Source organism: Neovison vison, chromosome 8 (genome assembly GCF_020171115.1).
Source record: "Neovison vison isolate M4711 chromosome 8, ASM_NN_V1, whole genome shotgun sequence".
Lineage (NCBI taxonomy): Eukaryota > Metazoa > Chordata > Mammalia > Carnivora > Mustelidae > Neogale > Neogale vison.
Window position 1 is genome coordinate 118,910,711 of NC_058098.1, and position 25,507 is coordinate 118,936,217.

The 25,507-nt window shown below is 33.8% G+C and overlaps 1 protein-coding gene across 2 annotated transcripts in view; it reads left to right on the forward strand.

Annotated features, from left to right (window-relative positions):
* Window positions 1-24,586, forward strand: part of MEMO1 (mediator of cell motility 1) — a 115,693-nt gene extending 91,107 nt beyond the window's left edge. For both annotated transcript variants that reach the window (XM_044261819.1, XM_044261818.1), the window contains 4 exons: window positions 3,198-3,340; window positions 11,596-11,672; window positions 22,442-22,546; window positions 23,915-24,586. In XM_044261819.1, the coding sequence (XP_044117754.1) occupies window positions 3,198-3,340; window positions 11,596-11,672; window positions 22,442-22,546; window positions 23,915-24,046 (457 nt within the window). In that variant the 3' untranslated portion in view covers window positions 24,047-24,586. The remainder of the gene's footprint in view (window positions 1-3,197; window positions 3,341-11,595; window positions 11,673-22,441; window positions 22,547-23,914) is intronic.
* Window positions 24,587-25,507: the final 921 nt, after the last annotated feature.

Consider the following 25,507-nt stretch of genomic DNA (forward strand, 5'->3'; position numbering starts at 1 on the left):
ATAGTTTTCCTTGATTTTTTTTGAAATACAATTATTTTGAAGTTTTTGCTAAATCTGGTCCCACATGGATACAGCTTCTATTGGCTACTTTTTTTTTCTTTTTCCCCTGAGAATGTTTTACACTTTCCTGTTTTTGTGGCTCATAATTTTTTCTTAAAACTGACTTCCAAAAATTTGTAATATAGCAACTTGATTCTGGTTTTATTAAAATTTTCTGTAGGTGGTAGTGGTGGTGGTAGTTGTTCCATTTGTTCATTCATTTATTCATTTACTTTTTTTTTTTTTTAAGTAACTTTGTTGCCATAATCTGCAGAATTGCTCTCTCCCAAAATTGTGGCTACTGATGTATCTTCTCAGCTTTTAAAAATTTCTTATAATTTGGCTTTCTAGAGTTTACCTCTATGTCTGCATTACTTAGTGCTTCAGTAATGATTGGTTGGAGGTTGTGACGAACACTGTGAGCCAGTAAGGCTTTCATCCTCTGCTGGTGGATTGGGTATAGTTTGGGGAGCATATTCAAAATTTGGGCCATTTTCTAGCTTGCCTCCTTTCATTTCTGTTGGGTCTTCTCTGGTCGCCCTGAGTGTGCATTAGATTTCCAGTCAGCCTGGGATGTGTGATGTTGTTCTCAGGTCTCCACTGTCCCTTGGGTGTGCTCTCACCCTCCTGATTAGCTGGCATTTTGGGGGAGCTTGGAACCTTATGGGTTTCCCCGGCACGTATGTGCTTACTGCCTTCTAGTCAGAAAGAGTTATGTGGAGGACATCAATCATCTCCTCGGAATATGTGAATTTATTGGGTCCTTCTGTGGCTGTCTCCTTTGCAGAATTTCCATGTTAAATTTCTAGGTAGTCCTCAGGTTTGTGGCTTGCCTCCACTGGTATTGTAATCTCAGGCTATGAGAGCTATAGGCTTTTCTGTTTTTTGCTGGATGTGTTTTCTGCTCCCTGCTCCAAATCAAAGTCAGCTTCCTTCGGCAAGTAAAGCTGCTGGCTTTCACCGCCAACCCCACTATGCTGGTGGAGTGGGGCAGGGGGATAGAGAATGCTCCTGGTAAGATGCCAGACTCCCACTGTTCTTCCTAAGAAGGTCACTTATTAAAATAATGAATAAACTATTCTTGTTGTGTTTTTTGTCTTTGGTTAATTCTAGAGCACAAAATGTTTTGGGTTTTTTTTTTTTTTGACAATTTTATAATTATTTTTTGAGGGTGAGATTTTGTACACCTTCATTGGGGAAGTCCAACCTGACAACTTGAATTCTAGAATCTAGGAATATTACATTTCAAAGCCAAATGCTCTTTTTTCTAACTCATACTTTGTGGAAATACAGAACCAGAAGTAGATTTTTTTTTTTTTAAAGAAATGACAAGGAGGTTGATGGATAGATCTTGATTCAAAGCTTAGATTTCTAAGTAGTATGAGCTTTTTACCTCGGTATAGATAGATTTGCTGGCTGAGGCTGAGGGTAAGGGAATGCTGGTGGCTCTGTAGAATAGTAGACATGTATTATTTCTTTAGGGTGAGCCACCAATTGTTGACAAAGTATTTTCCAGTAGTGTTTCTCACTTTGTAGCAACTTTAGAAAATAGATATTGTAATTATGATCATTTTACAGATAAAAAAATACATTTTTAAGTATTTAGTAATTTACCTACCCTCTCAACTTTTATTATGTGATAGAGATGGTACTTGAACCGATTTCCTCTGACATCTTTTTTATACTCTTATGTAACTGCATCCCTACCATGTCATAATTACTTACATATTCCTTGATGATCGTAGTTTATTTATTTATATAGATAGTACTTGAAGTTAGAACAAGTCATAGCAGTCTTCTTGAATTTTTACTAGAGCCCAGATTCTTGCCTTTTGATTGATAATCACTCTCTTAACTTATTGAAGAGCCCCTGTTCATTCATGCAGTTGTTCAGCAAACTGGTAAAAGAGTCAGAGAAGGAGATATTCCATGGCAGCTTCCTCTGCCAGCTTCCTCTTTTTTTCTTACTCCATAGATGCAGATTCTGCCCAAGAAGCCCCTGCATTGCAGAGGGACTGGAGATCTGTATGATCTGTTTATTTCGCAATTGACAAGGGTAAGGGGGTCTTTCTGGGGGAGGTGCTTGGGTGCCCTGGCTGTAGCTTTATGAAGCTGGGCTAACACTTATTTTGGGAATAAACTTAAATTTAGTATTTTTAAAAACCTTTTTATGAATTCTGTTTGTCCTACATCAGTTAAGTGTCAGATTAACATATTAAAAAGCATTTATTATAATGGTGATTCTTTTTTTTTTTTAAAGTCCTGTTCAGCACAAGTCAGACAAAAATGACTCACGCTTCTAAAATTCCAATCTGGGATCATTTAGAATATAAATAGTATTGAATATATGTAAGTAAAATTTCACTGCAATGAAAATTTTAAAAGGTTTTGGATGAACGTCTATTTCTATAGCCCATGATAGTTATCTTTATTAATCTGCTCTGTTCCTTTTCCATAAATCTGTCAATCTGTAGAGTGAAAAAGGGACTTGTGGAAATGTCATAAACATTGTGGGTGGGTTTGGTGTCTTTTTCTTGCTGCTAGAAATTAATACCTACTTCCTTGAATTCTATGTCCACCCAAGATGCCAGTGAAATTTGAGTGGTATCGTCAGGCTGTCCTGTATCTGTGTATTAGTGTAGGTTTAAGGTGCAGTTGGTGTATCTTACGGGAGCCAAGATTAAGTTTGTAGGTCTCTCTTGGCAGGTTTATAAAGTACCAGCAGTGGTGGTATTTGTAACAGGATAAGATTAAAATATTGAGGAAGAGTTTAATGCTCTTTTAAAATTGTGGAAGGATTAGGCAGATGATTGTAACTTTGAAAGGTAGTAGAGAAGACTTGTCTTGGTGATGGTCTGATGGGTTATTTTTATATTGGAGGACATTATTATACCTGCTAGTAAAATAGCTTTGTTTACCTAAAGAAATATTGTACATTTCTGTAATTTAAATAGATATTTTTAGTATTCTGTATCTCTCTTATTTTTAAGTGGTCTTCTTTAAACATTTCATTTATAGATTAAAAAATCCAACAGTATGTATCTTATCCTTACCCTTTTTAATCAATGTTCCACTTTTTAGTGCCAGCACATTGGAAAACTACTTATATTCTTATACTTCTTAAATGACTTTTTTTTTTTTTTTCTGTTTTCTTTAAGCCATAAGGATGAGTTTACCATTATTCCTGTACTGGTTGGAGCTCTGAGTGAGTCAAAAGAACAGGAATTCGGAAAACTCTTCAGTAAATATCTAGCGGATCCTAGTAATCTCTTTGTGGTTTCTTCTGATTTCTGCCATTGGGGTAAGTTTTAGATTTTAACATATCATGGTAGATAATATATACTTGTGGTTAATGGTATCTTTTCACTCTAAGCTTGGATTTTCAGTTCCTTATCACTTCCCTTGGAAAGTTTTACTTTTAGCTGCAACGGTTTAAAAGTGAATAAAAAAGTCTTTTAAAAAGGATCAGATTATGATAGATTATGGATACATTTCCAAAGGCGACTGGTATAATTGGATTCACACTGTGAGGGCATCCTTGCTTAGCCACTTATATTAGTGGGAGTTAAGATCTTTTAACCCTATTTCCAAGTTGAGTTGTGTGGTAGATTCTCTGAAGTTAGTTTTTTCGTAGATAAAACAAATTTCTTCTTTAGAAGGTAAAAGAGCACTGTGTGCTATGCCAGTCCTTTTCCACATTTCTTTTTCTGTAATTAGTGTTTTTTTTTCTTTCTACTTTTCCTTTGGTGCTTAATTTTTGCGATCAGTTTAGAGCTACCCTCCAAGATTGTAACATGTGGGCTATTAGCATTGTGGTCTTCATTGGTAATGGTTTATAAGGGTGAGGACTCTTAGGTGATTTTTGTTATTTTGTGAATAAAAAGAGAAAGGAAACTTCACAGTGAACTGATGATAAAGAAAGACATTTGTGAATGCCTCTTTGAGTAAATTTTATATTTTGATTCTTTGAATACAGTTTACTCTCCCTTTTCCATGGCTGTTCTAGAATATTTTTGAATCCTGTTCTTTTTAGGACATTTCTCATTGGCTGGAGGATGCCAATACCTGTTCATCCTTCAGTTATTTCTTTGATTATAGAGAAAATGTAAGGCACAAGATTATAAATTTTAAGATAGAGTACTAGAATGGTCAGAAAAACATCCTCAATGAGATATAGGGACCCCTGGCTTTTATGTGTCTTAAGCATGGATTACCAGAGTTGACTCAATATTTATCTATTGTGCTTAGGCTGGTATTTTCTCTTCCATTGCTCTGTGAATGGTGTTGAGACCATCTTAAGAGAGCCATCCTCCTTTATAGATAAGTATTTTGGTTTAAGGCACTAATTTCTCATCTGAGGCTGATGATCTTATGAAGGGACATTTGGAAATGCCTGGAGACATTTTTGGTCATTACAGTGGGGTGGGGGTTGGAAGTGGGAATGCTTTAGGCTTCCACTTAGTGGAGTCCAGAAAAGCTGCTAAATAAACATCCTTTAGTACACAGGACAGCCCTCTTCATCAAAGAATTATCCTGCCCAAAATATCTAGTGCTGAGGTTGGGAAGTCCTGGTTTAGGATATACAGGTAGCTATGTGACCTTGCCAAACTCCCTGAGGGTTCTCAGGGTTCTTTAAGAATCAATTCTATTGGCTAGTTGGTTTATTACCTTTGGCAGAAGTTATTTTTTATGGATTATAAGTATGTTACTTAGATGTGAGGACTAGGTAGATTCTTGGAAATTCTGATATTTAGTCATAGTTGATCTTAAAAACTAAGAAGTATCATTGTTGAAAAAAGGATATTTTTCTTAGTCTTGTGAATTTATGTTGGTAATAAAGCATATATCCATATGTTTTAGAATTAAAAATTCTTGAAGCATGTGTCTCCTCCCTCTTCACTTTTAAGGCTCTTATGAATCACTTTAAATTACTTTTAGATTTAAATAATTAGTTCCTCTGATATTGTTCTTTAGAATCTGGGTTCTCCCTCAAGATGGGGTATCATGTGCAATCACAGCATAAATCACACAAAAATCTGTAGATGCTTTAAAATCGCTCTTGTCTGTTGAGTCATTTTTTTTTGCTTCATGAATGAATTCTAAAGCAAATAAGCCCTAATCCAAGTACTGTATTTAAGTACAATATTGAGAGAGAAAGATGAATTTTGTTTTGTATTCTACCTAGGTTCTTGGAAAGTTCTTTAGGCCTTTCGATCTCCTGTGCTGTAGAAAAATTTGGCATTTAAATTATAAGCTAGGATTTCCTGGTGACAATTACAAATAAGAACTCAAAATTTCCAGAGGCTGGTAGGTGTTAGTTAAGAGAATTGTCCAGAGCCTAAAACATTTTTTATTTACATTTGGTGGTTAAGTAATAGAACTTTTCCAGGTGTTTATTTTTTTAGTATCAGTCTCACTAACAATACTCATTAGGTGCTTGCTTTGCACTTATGAAAAGCACTGTTCTGATTCTTGTTAGGAAATTTGATGAAGATCTGGGGATAAGTGGAAGGTGTTGCATGGATACTATTCCAAGATTGGTAGTTTCCCTTTACAATAGCAATAATAACCATCATTCTTGTAAAGTAAGATTCATTTCCTATTTTATATGCCTAACTGAAGTAATATGAATTTTTGACTAGTTACAGGTTAAAATAAAATGTCTTAGAAATTTTTGTATTTTTCAAGTTTAATGCTCTGGTGGCATTGGTCATCTTTTCTAAATTTTAATGAATGTTATACTCCCATTTCAAAAGTCAAGCTTTTTCTTGTGAGGGTATTTCTTAATAGTTCTAGTTCTTCTTCTTCTTCTTCTTCATCTGCTTCTGCTGCTTCTGCTGTTTCTTCTTTTTTGGTAAAGATACTGTATAGATTTATTTTACCATATCAAAGTAATGATAACACTGAATTCTTAATCATTTCACAGGAAGAATTCAGTTACTCAGATACTCAGAGATCTTAAAAATTTCATTGAGTTGAGCTGTCAACACCCTTTACATTTCTAAATAGCTGATTTTTGGAGAAAAATCACTTACTTGATTATGGTACAGTTGACAGATTACTCAGATGCCTACAGTGGAATTTTTTTTGTTGAATAACAGAGTACTAGCACTGACACCATTTTTCATTTCTAGTCATTATTTCGATTATGTCCGGGTTCTGTTAAAAATAAGGCAAGAGATTTGGTGATGGAGACAGTGATTGGAAGGGTTTTGCCTGGTTGATTTTACTTATTTTTATTTTTTTTTAAAAGATTTTATTTATTAATTTGACAGAGAGAAATCACAAGTAGATGGAGAGGCAGGCAGAGAGAGAGAGAGGGAAGCAGGCTCCCTGCCGAGCAGAGAGCCCGATGCGGGACTCGATCCCAGGACCCTGAGATCATGACCTGAGCCGAAGGCAGCGGCTTAACCCACTGAGCCACTCAGGCGCCCTGATTTTACTTATTAACCAGTGTCCATTACACGAATGACTTTTTTTTTAAGTGTACTTTGCTTTAAAGATTTTCATCTTTCAGATCCCATTTAAATTTTATGTGGACTTGAAAAAGACATTAGAGAGAAAAAAAGTAGAAAGATTAAAATATTCTCAAATTTTCTTTTTGGGTTGGGAAAGCTGAGGGAGAATGGGTACCTAGATTCTATTATGCCCCTTCTTTCTGTCCCTTCATTTGAATACCCCACCCTAACAGAAAAAAAAAAAAAACCTTCACCACTTCAATTCCTGTCTTTTATTTTATCACTAGTCTAATCCACATGAAAATTCATTAGTCAGCCCAATAGGGTGATGTTTCCTAGTAACACTTCATGAACTAGCTCATTTTGCCCTTCCTGCTACTACCAGGGCTTGTGGTGTAAGTGAAGGACATTGGCTGCTAGTATTTGATTTTTACTGTGCTTAGGTAATGTTGTGTCTATACTTTTTCTGACCAAGTTTCTTTTCCTATAAGATGGCTCCATATAAGAGCCATCTTATAGGATGGACCCATAGTTTTTTGGACCTATTTTAGTTTTTCTAATTATAGAATTTTCATTCTGTTTGCCTTTCATTTTTGCTCTTCTCCATATATATAATATAAAATATTAATATTTGTACTTTCCTGATTTTGAAATTTATATTTTCACATTTAGATCATTGACAGCTTTCATTAACATAATTTCTGATTAACTTCTAAGAAATTTCTAAATGAAACTGCATCTAACAGAAATTGATTTTTTTAAAGTCGATTCATTCTACTTAATTTTCTTTTTATGGTGATTTTAACTGCAAATTGACTTCAGTAAATTTACTTGGTAAATGCTAATGATAAATTATTTTATTAAATAGGAATAAATTTTACTGCACTCCATTCAGTTTTGGATTTTTACATAGGAACTTATATTTGTATAGGTTTATATAATTTCTTTTTTTATTTGTGTCACCTATCAAAAGTAGCATTCCCCAGAATATTTATGGATTTATCTTTATTCAGATTTCTAGTTTAAGTGATTATGCTTGCCTGCTCTTTTTTCCTTTCTGTTGCTAGTCTCTTAGGTACTAGGGTGTTACTGTTTTCTAAATAATTTCAATTGGTTTGAGTATAAGTTAGCTAATTCCTGAAATACATCTCATCCAAGGTTTCATATTTGTCTTCTCAAATTTTATACATACTAGTTACACATATTTAGGTTTTTGATCTTTTGAGGGAAGGCTAATACTTTTTTTTTCTTTTTACATTATAACTAAGACTTTAGAATGAAAGGACTATAGTTTTTCACGATTTCAATTATGAATGTCCTTAGTATGGAATGACCTAATAATCTATTTCATAGGTTGTTGTGAGGATTAACTAAAATAATTGAAAGTGCTTTAACATATAAAGTGATACAGTGAATGTGTAACAGTACAGTTTTAACTGGACATATGTCTAAAAGTCTGTTTTGCTCACTAATCTTTTTGGGGGCTTTAAAATCAACTTTCCAAGCTCGTTGTTTATTTCTGCAAACCAGTGTATAGCTTAATGTTGAGGTATTTGCTATACTTTGTTTTGTTTTGTTTTGTTTTGTTTTGAGGCACTTAAAAAGCAGTGTTGGTTCTTGTACCATTCATTGTTATGTTTGTCCTCATTAGTTGATTGTTGTGTGTTGAACAGACATCCCTGGAGCTTACTCTCCACACTCTGTGAATCCACTCATTAATCACCAGTCACCTTTGGAGATGGGAAAATTACTTACCTGTATTTCTTTTTCTCAGAAAGCGTGCTCTGGAATGGATTCACAAATGAGCTACCCTCCTTCCCTCAAAGAGTAAGGTTTCTGCTTTACAGGATTTTTTTTTCTTGGGTTATTTTTCCTCTCATCTTTTGAATTTGAAAAGAACTGAGGGAAGGCACCTGAAGAAACTACTGACATACTCACTAGGGGAGTTCCAAAGCTTGTACTGCCCCTAGGGGCAGTGTCAATGGCTCTTAAAGCTAGAAAGCTCATACTTGGAGTTGAAACAGGGGCTCAAAGAATCCATTTTCCCAGTGTACCTTCTGAAAGGATAAGTTTCAGGTAAGTAATTTTCTCTTACTATGTGATATGCTTTATTCATACTTAAAAAAGTATACAAGTCCAGTTCTCCAGGTACAGAGGCACCTGTGTTTGCTCAGTTTAGATGCATAAGCTTTACTGAATGTTAGAAGTGTTATAAAACAAAATGTCTGCTTGTGAGTTAAACATGAAGTCATAATACATCAACAGTGATTATTTGATTAAAGGTGCATTTATGAACAGTGTATTGTGCTGGTGTTGTCATTTCTTTCATTTCTCATTAAATAAAATCTTGATAAACTTCTTTTTGATAATTAGATACAAACGATTTTTTGCATTCAAATTCCAAGAGGTGTGTAACTTAAGTGGTGTGTGTGTGCATGCGTGTGTGTGCACACACCTCCTACTTCCACCCCCTCGGATAGGCTAGGATGATAGAAACTATTTACTTTGAAGTAGATGCTTTCTGTATGTATATTGACCAGAATGAATTACTCAGGTAATTTTTAAATGCTTGTATAATTTTAAAAAATTATTCTAAGTTGAGCTGTTTAAGTAAAATACTTTTTCAGTATAGTAGCTCTATGTAGTGTGGATTTAGCTACTTAATTGATACATTATTTAGAGCTCATAAAATATTTCTACTTGATTCTTCAGCTACAAAATGCAAACACCTAAAGAGTAGCAAGAGGTAGATAGCAAAATGTTAAACATTTCCTCATCAATTTCCTGTGCATTTTGTCATTCTTTTTAAATCATATGTTGATTTGGTATTTTGAAGTATTCAAAACATTTTATGTATTTTTTCTTACTTCAGAAGTAGTTTTTAAGTCAGAGTTACAGTGAAAATGGTCCATATGAACATGGGAGCATTTCTAAGTATAGTTGTACTTTCCACTTGTGATTAAGGCAATTGACCAACTTCAGTCATTTGAAACAGCAGCTCTGAACTTGGAAATAAGCAGAAAAGACTTGAGTAGAAATGGTTATCAAAAAGTACATGCATTTTTCTGTAGACCTGAAGAGTAGCAGTTTTCAGATTAGACAATTACATCCCAGTCACAGGGATTATTGACAGCTAAAACGAACAGCTATCTCTTGAAGCAAGAAAAAGAGAATGTATTAGTATAAACCTGAAGTAGTTCAGGTTCAAAAAATATTCATCTTGATTGCTTCCAAGGATATTACTCTTACTACAGTTGACAGTGAGTCAGAAGTTTCTTGTCTAAGATTAATAATTTGTTTATTTCACAAAAGATTTGGGGCAACTCTGTCAAAAGACCTTTGAAATCCAAGTAGAAATTTAGTACCGGTGAATTGAATCAAGAAGTTATTGCAAAAGACTTTAGATTTGACTTTGAGCCTTCCAATAGCCAACTGGCAAGTCGAAAAAAATAGGGTCCAATTATATAGTTCTCGCTATTAGGTAGGAGTAAGTGTGTACATTCTGTAAAGAAAAACAAAACTATACCTAACTCTAAATTTTGAAAGAAATGTCTGATGAGTTAATTAATATAAGGGCATTGAGCATTGAATTGTCACTGTTTAAGAATTTTTTTAGTGCAAGGATTGTAATTGATCTCATAGTTATGGTGACATGTAGTAATCCTCAATGTTGATAGAAATGGTTTTTATATTCAGAAAGCAGATAATTGTCTCAGAACCTTATTTCTTGATTCTAGGATATCATGAATTATAAGATGCAATACTGATTTAATAGCAGCTCTTGAGGGAAAATAAGAACTGTTACATGAGTAATCATACGTATTAATGTGTGTGCAAAGTTAAAATGTGAAAGTTAAGAAAATACAGTATAGTCTAGAAAGATGACCATCAAAGATGATCAAAATCAACAAGTAAAGGAAGTGTGGATAACTGTGGTGTGTGGTTTTTTCCAAAAGAGAACACCAAAAGAGTTTTGTTATTTTGCATCACTCATCATCTATAAGATGATCATTTTTTTAGTAAGATAAACAGAGAACTTAAAAATCATAAGTATCCAGCCAAAGAAACCCATCTTCTCAGGTGTGAGGATAATAATTTAATATGTGAACTTTGCTCTAAAAATGAAGCACAAGACACAGAATGTGTGCATACATGACTGGTGTACTCATATACCTTTCAAATGTATTTTGGTGAATCTTTAAAAATAGCTAAATATAAAAGTAATGAGTTCTAAGAAATATAGGCATCACAGATATACAAATGTAGATGTGTCTGAAATACAACATAGTCTGTGGAATAGCCTACCACAATTATTTATGAATATGTTTAACTTCTGGTTTTTATACGATTATAATAGGGAGCCAGATTTATTACCTGAGCCTTTTGTTTTCTGTCTTCTTTTCAAGCTTCTTCCAGCTTACCCTCTGTTTCTTGGAGAAGAGCTAAACGTGAATGTTCTGTGCGTGTACTCTTATTGTCAGAGCAGGACAATTGTATTTATCCTTTTGTGCCTCCTATTTTAAGGCACTTGTATCGATCTTTTTTCAAGTAGAGAGTTTTGCAAAAATGAGATAAATTTTTTTATTGAGGTCATAAAAATCACATAAGCCACAATATATCTCTGACCTGCACATTTTTTTTTCTGTAATAGAGATCAGATCTTTGCATTTATACAGCAAAAGCTAAGCTTTCATTGATTTCATTGATTTGTTACACTGAGATAGTTTCCTTAAACCAGATTTCCTTGAATCATATTCTTTGGGTTTACCTTCCATTACAGAGTGATATAATATGTTTAACAATGCTTCTAACTTTTAAGCTGTTTTGTTTCCTTAGTCTTTTGTATTGCTTGTGACTTTAAGATTCTACAGTTTGAAGTAGTTTTTAACATCATAAAACACTGGTGATATATCATTTCTTTATTACTTCCCAAATATGCCTTTTATTTTTATGTACAAGGGCTCTTGGGAATGATTCTCTCAGAGGCTTAAGCTGTGCTTTGCCTTCCATGAGAACTGAAATTATTTGGTAAGCGCTTGCTTTCTTTTTAGCTTCTAATTTTTCCCTATTTTATTTTGTACATGATATTTGTTTCAAGGTCAAAGGTTCCGTTACAGTTACTATGATGAATCCCAGGGGGAGATTTATAGATCCATTGAACATCTAGATAAAATGGTAAGTCTTTCAGGTGTGGGGTTTTAATGCTCTAAGGTATTTTCTTTGATTTCAGATTAGTGATTCAAGACTTAATATGTTGAAATATACAGTGGACTAATAATTCTTTCCCTATCTTTTTTTAACTAAATGTGCAAAATATAATTTACAATCATATGAATATTGATTATAAAAATAATCCCTTTTCTATTAGTTGAAATTTCCTTTATCTTAATTTTATTTAATTAGTAAGACAAAGAGTAATGTATAGATTTTTAGATGCTATTTGGGGGAGTGTCTCAGGTTTAGGGATGACAGTAATGGCATTACTTATTTTTAAGCAGAAACAACCGTAGCAAATTCTAAGTTTATTTTATTATTATATTTTTTGCCATTTGCATTTTCTTAAATGGTGTTTCATTTTGTTGTTTAAATAGAGAATTTAAAAATATGATTGTATTCTTATCTGACCCAGTAGTACAACAGACACTGAATCCTGCTGTCATTTTCCTTAAAATAGTATGGTAGTTGGAGTAATTGTTTTCCTATTTGAAAAGTCATGCAGATCATTTTGTGTTTTTAAACTTATAAACAGAATATTAAATACAGGAGGTTTATCACTTATTGGCTTTGACTTTTGACAGATCATTTCAGTTCTCTAGTCCTCAATTTGTCATCTTAAAGATGAGACTTGATATAGGTGGTCTCTAAATTGTCTTTAAATCTGTCATACTTTAAGTCTGTGTTATGTTGAAATCAACTTTACCACTGTTTGAAAAGCTTTATGCATATGTTTTAGTACAAGACTATTTAGTCTAAAGTAGATAAAACATTTTAGTGAGGAATCTGGATCTAAAACCATAGGTAGGTTATACCTTGTATATTTTATTAAAAGCCGAATGGAATGAATGCAAATTTAGTTACTCAGGAGATTTTCTTATATGTAGATTTTTATCATATTTAAATTTATCTTGTTACTTAGATCTAATTATAGCCTAATACTTTTACCTTTGGAATTTTGTTTGGACTTAATCTACTGACTTTTCTTTTGGATTTATGATGTCATGTTAGTCATTTAATCCTTTCCTGGCTTCTAGTTCTTACCTTACTTTTCTGAGGCATAATTCTCAGTTGCATCAGAAAACTTTTCTGATTATGTCATCATTTATTTTCTTCATGTAGCAAGTGGCTAATGGGTGTCTCCTAGTGTGTCTGGTACTGTGTGAAGTACTGAAGACATTAAGAAGATAAAACATTGTCTTTCACTTAATGGAACTTTCAATGCAGTCGTTGAGCACACTTAGAAGCTATTCTGATACGGAACTGTAAGAGTTACTTAGGGCACATACTCTTCTTATTGTTCTGTGATGATGATATAGATGTGCCTACCTTAGGGCTTTGGCTCTTTTTTGTATTTGACTGTCTGACTTTGTGGCTTTGCTCAGCTTTACCTTCCCAGCAAGATGCATTGACTACCCAGTTTAATTTTGCATCATACACTCCACCTTCTTAGCATTCCCAACGTACCTTACTTGCTGCAGTTTTTCTTTCAACAAACTAAATATTCTACTTATTTATTATAGTTTTGTTAGTCAGGATATTTATTTTGTTCTCCAGTATATCCAGAGTGCTTAGAATAGTGATTAGAACATTAGTAGGTGCTCAGTAAATACTTTTCAAGTGAATGAAATAATGAATATAATCTTCCTATATACATAACTAAATTAAGTGAATACCCTAACTGTGATATGAGAAAGAAATAAGGGAAAAGTAATTTATGAGAAACTAATAAATTTTTAATACTGTAAGGGCCCAAATTCTAACTATATTAGAAGACACTATGAAGTAGATGCTTACACATTGTATCATTACTATAACAGCTATCAATCCAAACCTAAACAGTTATGTTTGTGACTCATATTACTATGGTGCATTGCTGGGTGGTTTGATTTTCCAAAATGCTGAGCAATTCCTAGTAAAGTTGTAAACTAAACAAAGTTCAGCCTTCCCTTACTTTATATGAATATGGCCATTCCTTGGAAATCTGTATATTAAAACCATGTAAAACTTATTAGTATTTATATATAAAATAGAGTTAAGGGTCTAGATAATTATTAGCAGGTTTTTTTTTTTTTAAGATTTTATTTATTTATTTGACAGAAAGAGAGAGAGATCACAAGTAGGCCGAGAGGCAGGCAGAGAGAGAGGGAGAAGCAGGCTCCCCACTGAGCAGAGAGCCTAATATCGTGACCTGAGCCAAAGGCAGAGGATTAACCCACTGAGCCACCCATGCGCCCAGGTTTTTCACCTATGTAGACATGTCAAGAGTGTTATGAGATGAGAACAATTATTTGTGTGTGGGACTATCTTGTATTATAGGACAATCAGCATGCCTGGATACCACCCACTAGTATCTTTTAATTATTGGGACACCCCAAAAATGTACCCATAGTTTTCCATTATGCCCCTATAGTAAACAGTTGATCCACGACCTTACCCTGTTTAAGTTTTCTTCTCAGTATTAATAACTGTGTGACTTACTATCTCTTGGTTTGTTTGGTGATAACCTCTCCTATTAGACTGTAAGCTTCATGAGATCAGGATCTTTGTCCATTTTGTATCAGCCTTTCATTGGGTACTCAATATATGCAATTGTTGAGTGGATCAGTGGATGTATGGGCTGGGGGTAGGGGTGAGAAATGAAGCTAGAGGATCTAGAACAGGCTGTTTATTTATTTTAAGGGTTTTATTTTATTTTTTTGTCAGAGAGAGAAAGAGAGCGTATGCATGTACAAGCAGTGGGAGGGAGTGGCAGGCAGAGGGGAGAAGCAGGATCTTCGCTGAGTAAGGGGCTTGATGCGGTAATCCCAGGACCCTGGGATCACGACCTGAGCTAAAGGCAAATGCTTAACTGATTGAGCCACCCAGGCGTCCCTGTTTTTTTTTTGGTTGTTGTTGTTGTTGGAAGATTTTATTTTTATTTCTTAGAGAGAGTGTGAGCACGAGCAGGACAGAGGGAGGGGGAGACACAGGGACCAGGGAGCCCTACACGGGGCTTAATTCCAGGACCTTGAGATTGTGACTGGAACCCAAGATAGATGCTTAACTGACTGAACCACCCAGGCATTCCTAGAATAGGCTGTTTAAAGGATATTAAATAGGAAAATGGTAAGATCAGACTGTATTTGAATAGCTCATACAGCTGCAATGTCACAGGTGGGTTGGAGGGAGGTCAAAGGAAAAACGAGTAGACTATTTTGGTAATCCAGGTGACAAATGGTAATTCAGACAGTGGATGGGATGGTGATGGTGGAAGAGAGGGACAGAGTGGATATAATCAGTACATATAAGAGACAAAGTGATGATGGGACTTAGAGATTGATTGAACTTGCTGGGAAAGAAAGAATAACTCCTAAATGTCTGGCTTGTGCTGCTGGTTGGGTATTGGTACTATTCACTTAGATTTAAAGCCCAAGAAGATAGGACTGATATTTTAGGAGGTAGGGAAATCATAAATCACATTAAGGATATGTTATATTTGCTGTTGCCTTTAAGATATCCAAGTGGAGGGACGTCTGGGTGGCTCAGTTGGTTAAGCGGCTGCCTTTGGCTCAGGTCATGATCCCAGCGTCCTGGGATCGAGTCCCACATCGGGCTCCTTGCTTGGCAGGGAGCCTGCTTCTCCCTCTGCCTCTGCCTGCCACTCTGTCTGCCTATGCTTGCTCTCGCTTCTCTCTCTATGACAAATAAATAAATAAAATCTTTTAATTAAAAAAAAAAAGATATCCAAGTGGAGATGTCAAGTTGGCATTTGGATTTTCATTTTGCCGATTATTATTTTTTTTTAAGATTTTATTTATTTATTTGACACAGAGAGATCACTAGTAGGCAGAGAGGCAGGCAGAGAGAGAGAGGAGGAAGCAGGCTCCCTGCTGAGCAGAGAGCCTGATGCGGGGCTCGATCCCACGACCCTGAGATCATGACCTGAGCCGAAGGCAGCGGCTTAACCCACTGAGCCACCCAGGCGCCCCTTGCCGATTATTTTTTAGTGCATTTATAGTCCTAGGCACCATTGGAGTTAGGGCAGTAAACACACACACACTTACTCTTACTTACTTACAGAACTTTTATTCTAACAGGAGGAGATACATTAAAAAAAAAAAGTAAGGATACATATACATATATATCCTTACTCGTTAAAAACGAGTAACACACACACACACACATATGTATATATATATGTTAGTTTCCAAAGGTGATGTGTGCTGTACAGAAAACATTGAAAGGATTTTGAAACAGTAAATGATTCAAGTGATTGCTGGGTAAGTGGTTGGAGAAAGACTGCCCTGAGGAGAAACGTTAAACTGAAATAGAGATAAGAAGGACCGAACCAAGTAAAGATCAGAGGAAAGAGCATTCTGGACAAAAGGACCTGCCGGTGCGAAGTCCTTAAGATAGGAAAGAGGCTGGGTGTGAAGAAAAAAAAAAAAAAAAAAGGCCAGTGTTGCGGGAGTGTGGTAGGTAAGGACGCGAGTGGTACAAGCTGTGGCGAGAGGGAGAGGCAGAGGCCGGATAATGTAGGGCTTTATGTTCCAGGATAAGAAATGCATGTAAGCACAAAGAAATGATGTAGTTACATTATTTTATTTTATTTTTTAAAAGATTTTATTTATTTTTGAGAGAGAAAGAGAGAGCACAAGATTGGGGGGGACAGAGGAAGAGGGAGAAGCAGACTGAGCCACCCGGGCACCCCTAGTTACATTACTTTAGAGGTCATTCAGAAGGGCTTTGCTACAGAATTGACTGTATTGGTTGTAAGCCTGGGGAAGAGGTCTGGCGTAAGTTCAAGAGGTCTGGAGTTAGGAAAGTAAGGTGTAGATGGTCAGAGAGATTGTCTACTATAGTAATCCTTAGCTTTGTCTTTATAATTTCAGTCACCCATGGGACTTTTTCAAAGTAGACTTGTTCACAGTGCCCCTGGAGATGTGCCTTCTGGTAGTGTGGAAAGAGTCCCAACATCTTTTTATTCCTCAATTTGTTTTGTAGGTGAATTTGCACTGTCCTGCTATGGCCTCTAATCTGTTGAGTAGAACAAATTTCCTATTTATCGCCTCTTGCTTTCTGTTCATCTCTTTAAATCATTTGCCAACTTTAATTAGGCAGCATTTAATTTTGCACACGTAAAAATTTGTAAATCCGTGAATTAATGCTTTTAGCACAGAGAGGTGTTTTCTCTAAAATATTAGTTTACCTGGTACTCTGAAGTCACTGAACATAATAGCATCCTTTGGAACTCTTTAGAACTGTGGTCACATTTAAACACTTTAGTATTATTTTACTAATTATTCTATGCATTATATATAAACATCCATGCTTAACTATTCTTTTAGCCTTTCTTCTAATGCTGTATTGATAGCTTATATTAAGAGGACTAGCTTTACTTACCTTTCTTGAGGTATATTTTTATTAGACAGATAGACCTTGGTTTCCTACTTTGGGACAGAGCAAAAAGGGTAACAATTACCCATTGGCATGATTCTCATAATTCTATAGCTATTGCCTTTTTTGGTAGCTTCTAAGTCTTTGAAATCAGAAATTTTTGCTCACAAAGGGTACACAGAACCAGTAAGTTTAATATTGACTTCTAAATCTGCATCTGATTTACCTTACTTTAGATGTCCAAAATTGGGGCATAATTTTTAAATTTTTATTTAGTCTGGAATATAATTTCTGAATATTAAGTATTTGCTTCTTGTTAACACATTTGAATTTAATATTTGATATAATATTTGACTTGGAGTCAGATTTTTGCAGTCCCTTTCTGTTTGTACATAGAATTTTTAAATGGTTCATAAGTGTTCTGTTCTTTTATTAGCATGTTCTTAATTCAAGTTGTAAGTCACTTCTGGGGGTTAAAGGGATTAAAATAATAAGAGTGGATAGGTCTATACATATAGTCATGTATGTATGTTTATATATATGTGTGTTTTTATTGCATATGTACACTCACTATTAAACTCTTATATACTGTGTTTTCTTAATTGATTTATATAACCAAATGGTGACTATCCCTCTGTATATTCCTTTTCTAAAGTGCCATTTTATGTTATAAATAATTTCATTCATTTGAGAACCAGTATCTTAGTTTCTATATGCAATCTTTTCAGAGCAAATATAATTGGAAGTGTTCTCTGTATAAAGTATTAAAACATGTTATCAGTTCTGAATTGTAATTATTACACATTTTGAAAGTTTGATAGGATGAAAAATTATTTGTATAAAATCTTAGGTATAGTCTTTTCAAAATTAGTATGTTAATTAGTTTTAGCTCTTTTTTTTTGTTATCAGAAAAGTCTTATTAAATAGAGTTACTAAAATAAGTAAAAGTGTTTCTAGTTTCCAAAGCAAAATAAAAATAGCTGTTCCTCTTATTACAAAATAATTACGTCTCTAGCATTTGACTATCTTGGAATCAAGTTATGTGAAAAAAAATATGTAAAGAAAAATATATAGGAAAATAAACTGGATCTTCCAAATGTTGTAAGTGGGGAAAAAAGTGACTAGTTACAGGAGATTCTAAAAGTGTTATATTAGTATTGGCTGCTGATCATGTTTTTGGTAATTAGAACTTTGTAATTTCAGTAATTATAAAGCAGAACTTATTTTAAGACATTCATTTTTGTGAACTTTTGATATTACATACTGGAAACATTAACTGTACATAAGTACATACATATATGTTTTATATATATATCATATAATCATTTTTTTTTCCGGGCCACTTTTGATATAGACCAATGTTTCATTATGGACATTGCCAAATTACTTATGATTTGGCTAAGAGAGTCTGAAAATGTCATTGTAGTCATCCTTACGATATGTTTTCCTTCCAAATTTATTAGTAGTCACTTCATTTAATTTGAACTTTAGCTACCATTCTTTCTTTCAACTCTTTTGAAAGTGAAATTGTTCAGATTTGTGTACTTGTACTTCTTTCTCAAACTCAAGCAATAGTTTCTTTAGTAGTCTTTGGTATAAGGTTTTATAATATCGTCTTTTAAGAGAGCTACCAGATAGTATATTGCTTCTTAGCACTGCTATCTTTAGGGTGATTTTTTTTTCCCATAAAATTTCTTTGACTGTAAGATTTCTCTTGATGCCTCTTACCGAAAGCAGAATATTTCCTTTTCCCACCTTGTCCACCTAAATGTACATCCATCTCTCCAACATAAATATATATCCTTACTTTAAAAAATGAGGCCTACTCACAACGTAATATGGTGATTAATTAAGTGTTCATAATAAAAAGACCTATGGTTCTAGTTCTAATTTCTTAAAGTCCTCTAAAATAGTTTTCTTTTTTGTGTTTGTTACTATAGATGGAGATTACTTCTGGTGATGGTATTTAAAATTAAATTTAAATTAAATATTTTATAATGTACGAACTTTTAAAAATTTTTAAAAAGATTTTATTTATTTATTTGAGAGAAAGAGAGAGCATAGGGAGGAAGTGAGAGGGAGAAACAGACTCCCTGCTGAACAGGAAGCCCCACTTCGCTTGATCCCAGGATCCTAAGATCATAACCTGAGCTGAAGGCAGACGCTTCACCAACTGAGCCGCCCAGGTGTCCCTATATATAAACTTTTTTAAAAGGGAGGATCTTTGTTGTCTTATCAGAGTCCCAAATTTGCAGCTCTATCAGTTAATATGTTCAGTTTAGGATTGTCACTTGGGATTTAACGTTACAAGCTTTCACTCATTGCTTAAAGAGTCAGCATAATGATGGATTCCCTCTGCTCTTGTTCCCCCTCACAGTACAGAGTTAGCTTTCAATCTGAGGATTTCTTGCTGAAGCCCCTAAATTTCTCAGAAACCCAAATCATGATGGATATTGATTTTGGTGTTTATGATATCTGCTTTTTATCTTGGATCTTCACTGCTTCATATTAGATTTAAGTTCATGTGAACAGATTCTCAATATGCTAGGCCATCGGTAAGATTTTCATCACCTGGACTTCAGGTTCACTGATCAAGTATTTTAAGTAATAGAAGAGTTAACTAAGCTTAGTGGGGAAGTACTTTGTTTCTTCATCTTGAAATTTTGGCTGTTGGCAGTAGTATCAAATTAACATTTTCATCTTCTTGAATTTTTGCTAACTATGATTTAAAAGTTGTTAACATCAAGATATAAATATATACAAAAGTATATTTGCCAGTGTTCTGTATTACTTAATAGATGCCCTGTCTCTCATTATGATTATTGCTATTGTTTGCGTACTTTGTGAATTTTCCAATTAGAGAATTTCACTCTTGAGAAAAGCCTTATTTTTTCTCTATATCCCTTCTTTATAAAACTGCATACTTGTTCACTATATTTGTCAGAGAATGATTGTAGTGGAATAGATTCTTGCCCTAGTAGGTACATAATACACTTTAGGAGATTAAATATTTAAACTTTATCCCTTATTTTCCATCATCTCAATTTTTTCTTTATCCCATTGTCATTTAACCATTATATCTTAATTTCAAACACTTTATTTGGTAGTGTCTTCTCTACTTTCATAACTTTATTTTATATCTTTCTATATGAAATTTCTTGAATTCTTTGTTTTTAACAAATTTGATCATTAGTTTTCCTGTCTTTGAATTCTTCATGTCTGCATATGAATGTGGTAAGTTTGTTCAAAATGTACTTTAAGATTTTAACATTAACATGTACCTCAGAACCTCAGTGTCACATAATGTATTAATGAGTAGAGTTCTATTTAAGGTAAGCTGTCCTACACTTCATCCAAGAACATTAAAAGTTCTCTTAAAATGTGTGTACCAATTATAGCTGTGAGAGTATTTGAATGATTGTTAGTATGTCTCTTATGCTGCATGAAGCAGACTAGTTAGTGAGAAAGAGCCTCAGATTAGAAATTCAGAGGCAAGCTTTTAACCTTATTTATGCCTCAGTTCCTTCATTTTTAGGGAGTTATATCTTGATTGTCCATATGTGTGGAAGAGATTTGTGTAACTCCATTGCTGCGTTACTGCTTGGTTTAGAAATATACTGTGTGATATTCTTTGAACCAGAATTATGGTACTAATTATTTATCTTAGGTTTAATTTTTAAGTTTGTTCATATTTCTCTGAATTTGCACCAAATGTCACTGGAGACTATTGACTTGGAAGCCTCCTAGTTTGCAGGGGAAAACAGCTTAGCATTAAACACTGATTGTGGACAAGTCTAGAGTGGCTAATTGATGTGCAGTCAATTGAAAGTTGATTACATGCACATACCTGTCTTTTCCTGTTTGCAGGAAAGTATGATGATGTTTATGAATGACTTGAATGATCTGAAAACAGGTTCTTTATAAAATTAAATTTTGATGCCACCACTGCAGTATTTTTATGTCACCTACTGATTACTATCATTTTTCAGATGAGTGTTCATCTGATTACTCTAGGTGCTTTTCCACTGCGGTTGTTTTAAAACATGTTGAAATATAATTTAAAAACCACACAAAATTTATCAGTTGATTCCCTAGTTAAACCACCATTTACATTTCTCTCAGAATATGTTAATCTGGTTTATAGAACACTAATGTAAAACATTTTACCTGAATAAGAAACAAGGTAAGATAATTGGTGAATGAATGCATGAGAATCATTGATTTATTTGCTTGATTAAAATTGCTCTATATTACTGTATTATGAACACATTATTTGAATGCATTTACAGGGTATGGAATTTAGTGTGAATAAATGTCCAAGTCATAGTGGTTGTTTTAATAGTAGTCCTAAAATTTTTTGATCCTGAATTAAAATCTTAAAAATAAAGCATTCCAGTTGAAAGTATAAAGAAATAAAAAGGTTTCTTTCTTACTTCTTTTTTTAAAAGATTTATTTACTTATTTGAGAGAGAGCATGAGCGGGAAGGGAGGGCGGGAAAGGGACAGAGGAAGAGGATCTCAGGCAGACTTCCTGCTGAGTGCAGAGCCCATGGCCAGGCCCATTTCCGGGACTCTGATATCATGACCTGAGCCAAAACTAAGAGATGCTCAGCTGACTGAGCCACCCAGGCACCCCAAGAGATAAAAAGCTTTTAAGATAATTTGGCTTTCCATTATTTTGCTTACATGAATAAAGTTATTTGTTACTGGGAGACAGGCCATACTTTATTTTAAAAAGTTCATAAAAGGCCTATTTTGCTTAAGCATTTATCTTTTATGAGCTTTAAGTTAATTAAAACTATGTTAACATTTTTCTTCATGGTATCTTCTTTTTATCATGTGCTGATAATTCAGAATGCCTTACACACTGTTGTTTAAGTGTATGTTATGGAATTAGCTAAGTTATAGTAAACTCTTAACTATTTATGCCAGTGGTAGGAGGAATATGATGGTTATGAAAAAAACCCTGCCATATAGCAAAGTTAATTTTTGCAATAGATTTACTTTTGTAAATACATTTATAGAAGAAAAATGTAAAATTGTGACATGTTAAGGGTTGTGAGCTAATTGGTAATTGGTGATGGTGGTGTGGAAACATAGAAAAAACTAAACTGAGGACTGAAAGTTTTCTGTCAATCAAGTGTACATATTGTTTAGAGCTAACCATAATGAGATTACTTTTGATGAATGAGTTTAATATTTCACAAGGATTATTTAATATATTTTCTTTACTTCTCCTTAATTGAAAAATTATGTTTAGCTCTAAGTAACAGTTTTAAAATATAATTAGGAAATAATAAATTGTGTACTTTTTCTTTTTCTTTCATTTTCTTTTTCTCTTCTTTTTTTAGGGTATGAGTATTATAGAACAACTAGACCCTGTATCTTTTAGCAATTACTTGAAGAAATACCATAATACTATATGTGGAAGACATCCCATTGGGGTGTTATTAAATGTGAGTATCCTTAGGAAGTCTTGATTTCTAGCATTTGATCCTATGATGTTTTAAAATGTCTTAATTGTTATCATCTGTGATACCTTATTGATGAATATTGCTTTTAGGTAACTTTTTTTTCTAGTATCTTTAAGATAATTTAGCTTTCTGTTATTTTGCTTACATGAATAAAGTTATTTGTTACTGGGAGATAGGCCAGTACTTTCTTTTAAATACAGAAAAATTATTTAGAATAGAAACCTACTTTTTCTCTTGACTCACAGCCAGTTCCAATATGTTCTTTACAAATATAAATCAAAGTAACCTCTGGTAATAAGTAGCCTTATTAATTTTTTTGTTTTATTTAATGTTCTAGACTTTATTAAAAATAAACAGAAAATTCTGTTCTTGAACTTCAGATATTCATAATTTAGTAACATGAGACAGATTGTGTGTGATGTTTTTCTCTTTACAACAAAAACAGTATTTCATGTAAATAATAGTAAGAGGCAGAAGTTTTGGGCAGCTGGATTTTTGAAAGAGATAATAATATTCATTTTTCCTGTAATAAATAAAACAGTATGGTTTTCCTAAAAGAAAATGTGAGACTTTTTAATAGAGAAGAAAGTGTGTGTATATTCAGGAATGGGAGGAGGAAGCAATAATGCCTTCATTGTTTGGGGAGGCAGAGAATTAATGGAGAAGGTAATGTTAGTCTAGAATAGAACCTACTCTACAGTGTTAGTTCACTAACACTGTAGTTCACTAACACTAATTTGAAAGATAGTACATTGTGGATTTTTAGGAATGATTTCTTTTAAGCAGTATTGACTGGAAGTAAAGTCTGTTCAGGGCTTAATCTAATTCTTGAAATTTAAACTAGGTAAGCTACACTGATTTCCTAAATTGGAAATTTAGATTGGATCAAATAAAATTTTAATAAAATAAATGATGAACCAATCTACAATTAAAGTAAAAATTGTGGTTTACCCCTTAGATCTGGAAATTAATTTATATATATTTCACATTTAGTCAAAGTTAGGCAAAGAAGAGACCAGGATTTCATGACAGAAGTGGCTATGATTTGGTTTAGAGAAAAGAGAGAAAGGTCCATGTTTCTTGAAGTGGCTTTGTTAAATATAACAAGGGTAGGGTGGGAGATGACTGATACTTATCAAGAAGTTAGATTAGGGGAAATTCTTTGAGAGAATGAAGTAAGGAACTCCTTTTTCCTGTTTAATAATGTGCGAAAGAAGCTCAAGAAACAAATCAAGAGAAGAGTAAAAAATCTAGGCTTCAGCTGTGAAGTGGACAGAGTTAAGACACCAGCACAGAGGTATTTACTTTTTATATGAGGTCTGTCGTAACCAGTTTTTTTTTCCCCCCTAGGCTATCACAGAGCTCCAGAAGAATGGAATGAATATGAGCTTTTCCTTTTTGAATTATGCCCAGTCAAGCCAGTGTAGAAACTGGCAAGACAGCTCAGTGAGTTATGCAGCGGGAGCACTCACGGTCCACTGAAGCTCTGAATCCTCAGGGATGCCACCTGCACATACTCATTCTCTGTCCGGGGTCCCCGCCTAGCCCTTACCAAGATACTGGTCCTGGTTTGGGGGGATTCTGAAACCTCAAACTAATAGAACTTTCTTCTCTTCTTTTCTAGTAGGTGTAGTCCTTCCTTAATTTCAACTCATTAAAAAATGCTTTATAGTTTAGGGCAGTGGAAGGAAGGCTGGCATCAAATTATTTTGATCAAAAAGATGGCAATGTAAAGGCCCAGTTGTGGCAGACAGTTTTTTGAAAGTAACTTGTAAAGCATTTACCATATCCTAAATTTGCACTCTTTGCAGACTTGTGCACATATATTCCGCTTTCAGAATAGTTTTGCAAATTGTACACAAACAAACAAAAAAAGGGTGGAAGCTTTTTAATAAAGAAATTGCATTTATAAATGATCTGTATTAGAATATAATAAATCTCCAGTTATAGTCAATTACTACCCGTGTTGTACAACAGATACCTTCTATTTTAGTTGCTAATAAAGGGCTACACAACTCAAAATAGTCTGATTTAAACTTATTGCTCTGTGGTACTTACGAAAATTGTTTTTTTTATTAATTCCATCTCAGAATTTTTATGTTAAAAGTGGTAAACTTCAGCTCATGTAAAAACTATGTTAGGATGTATTTTATATTTTACATATTTATGTGATTTTTTTATCACAGACATTAGAATCATATTTTGAAGTTAGCTTTTAAAATTACATACAGTTTGGCTTTTTGTGTGTGACATCACTTTGTGTCATTACTATATTATATATAGAATATAAATTCAAGATTGGTAAAAGAACAGATATAGTCCTTTCCTTCAAAGATCGTGTTTGATAGGCAGTAGTCTGCAAATGAGAAAATATTAAAGAGTGTCCTTAGTGATTTTCAAATCATTGCAGACTGTATACTACTGCTGTGCTTTTTTAATGCTTTAAACAATTTGACTCTCTTACTTAAATTTTTAGCAAGAAATCATTAACAGTAACAAAAACAAAACAAAAAAACCACTGGATTTTCTTAGAGTTCTACAAATTTTTTGTCATGATTTTTGGTGCGGCTCTTCCAACTAAAATAATGGTATGGTGTTGTATTTCTTTTTTTAGCATAGACCATTTCTAGTCATTTTGGGGGGAAATATATATATATAATCTGATTAGGTAATTATTGGCCACCATGCATGTAGTAGATTATATCTATTTCAACCTAACATTGGGTATCTACATTACATTGGAGAGCATTTGTATCTTCAGTGTGATTCCGGAATAGCACAATTTTTAGACGCCTTGCACCAATTTTATTTAAAGATTTGCATTTCTTGTTTACTAAATATCAACTTTCTATACTCAAGAATTGAGAAAAAATAAAAAATAATGTTATCTTTTGGATTCAAAATTATCCACCTATACATGTGTGGAAATTATACTCTTACATA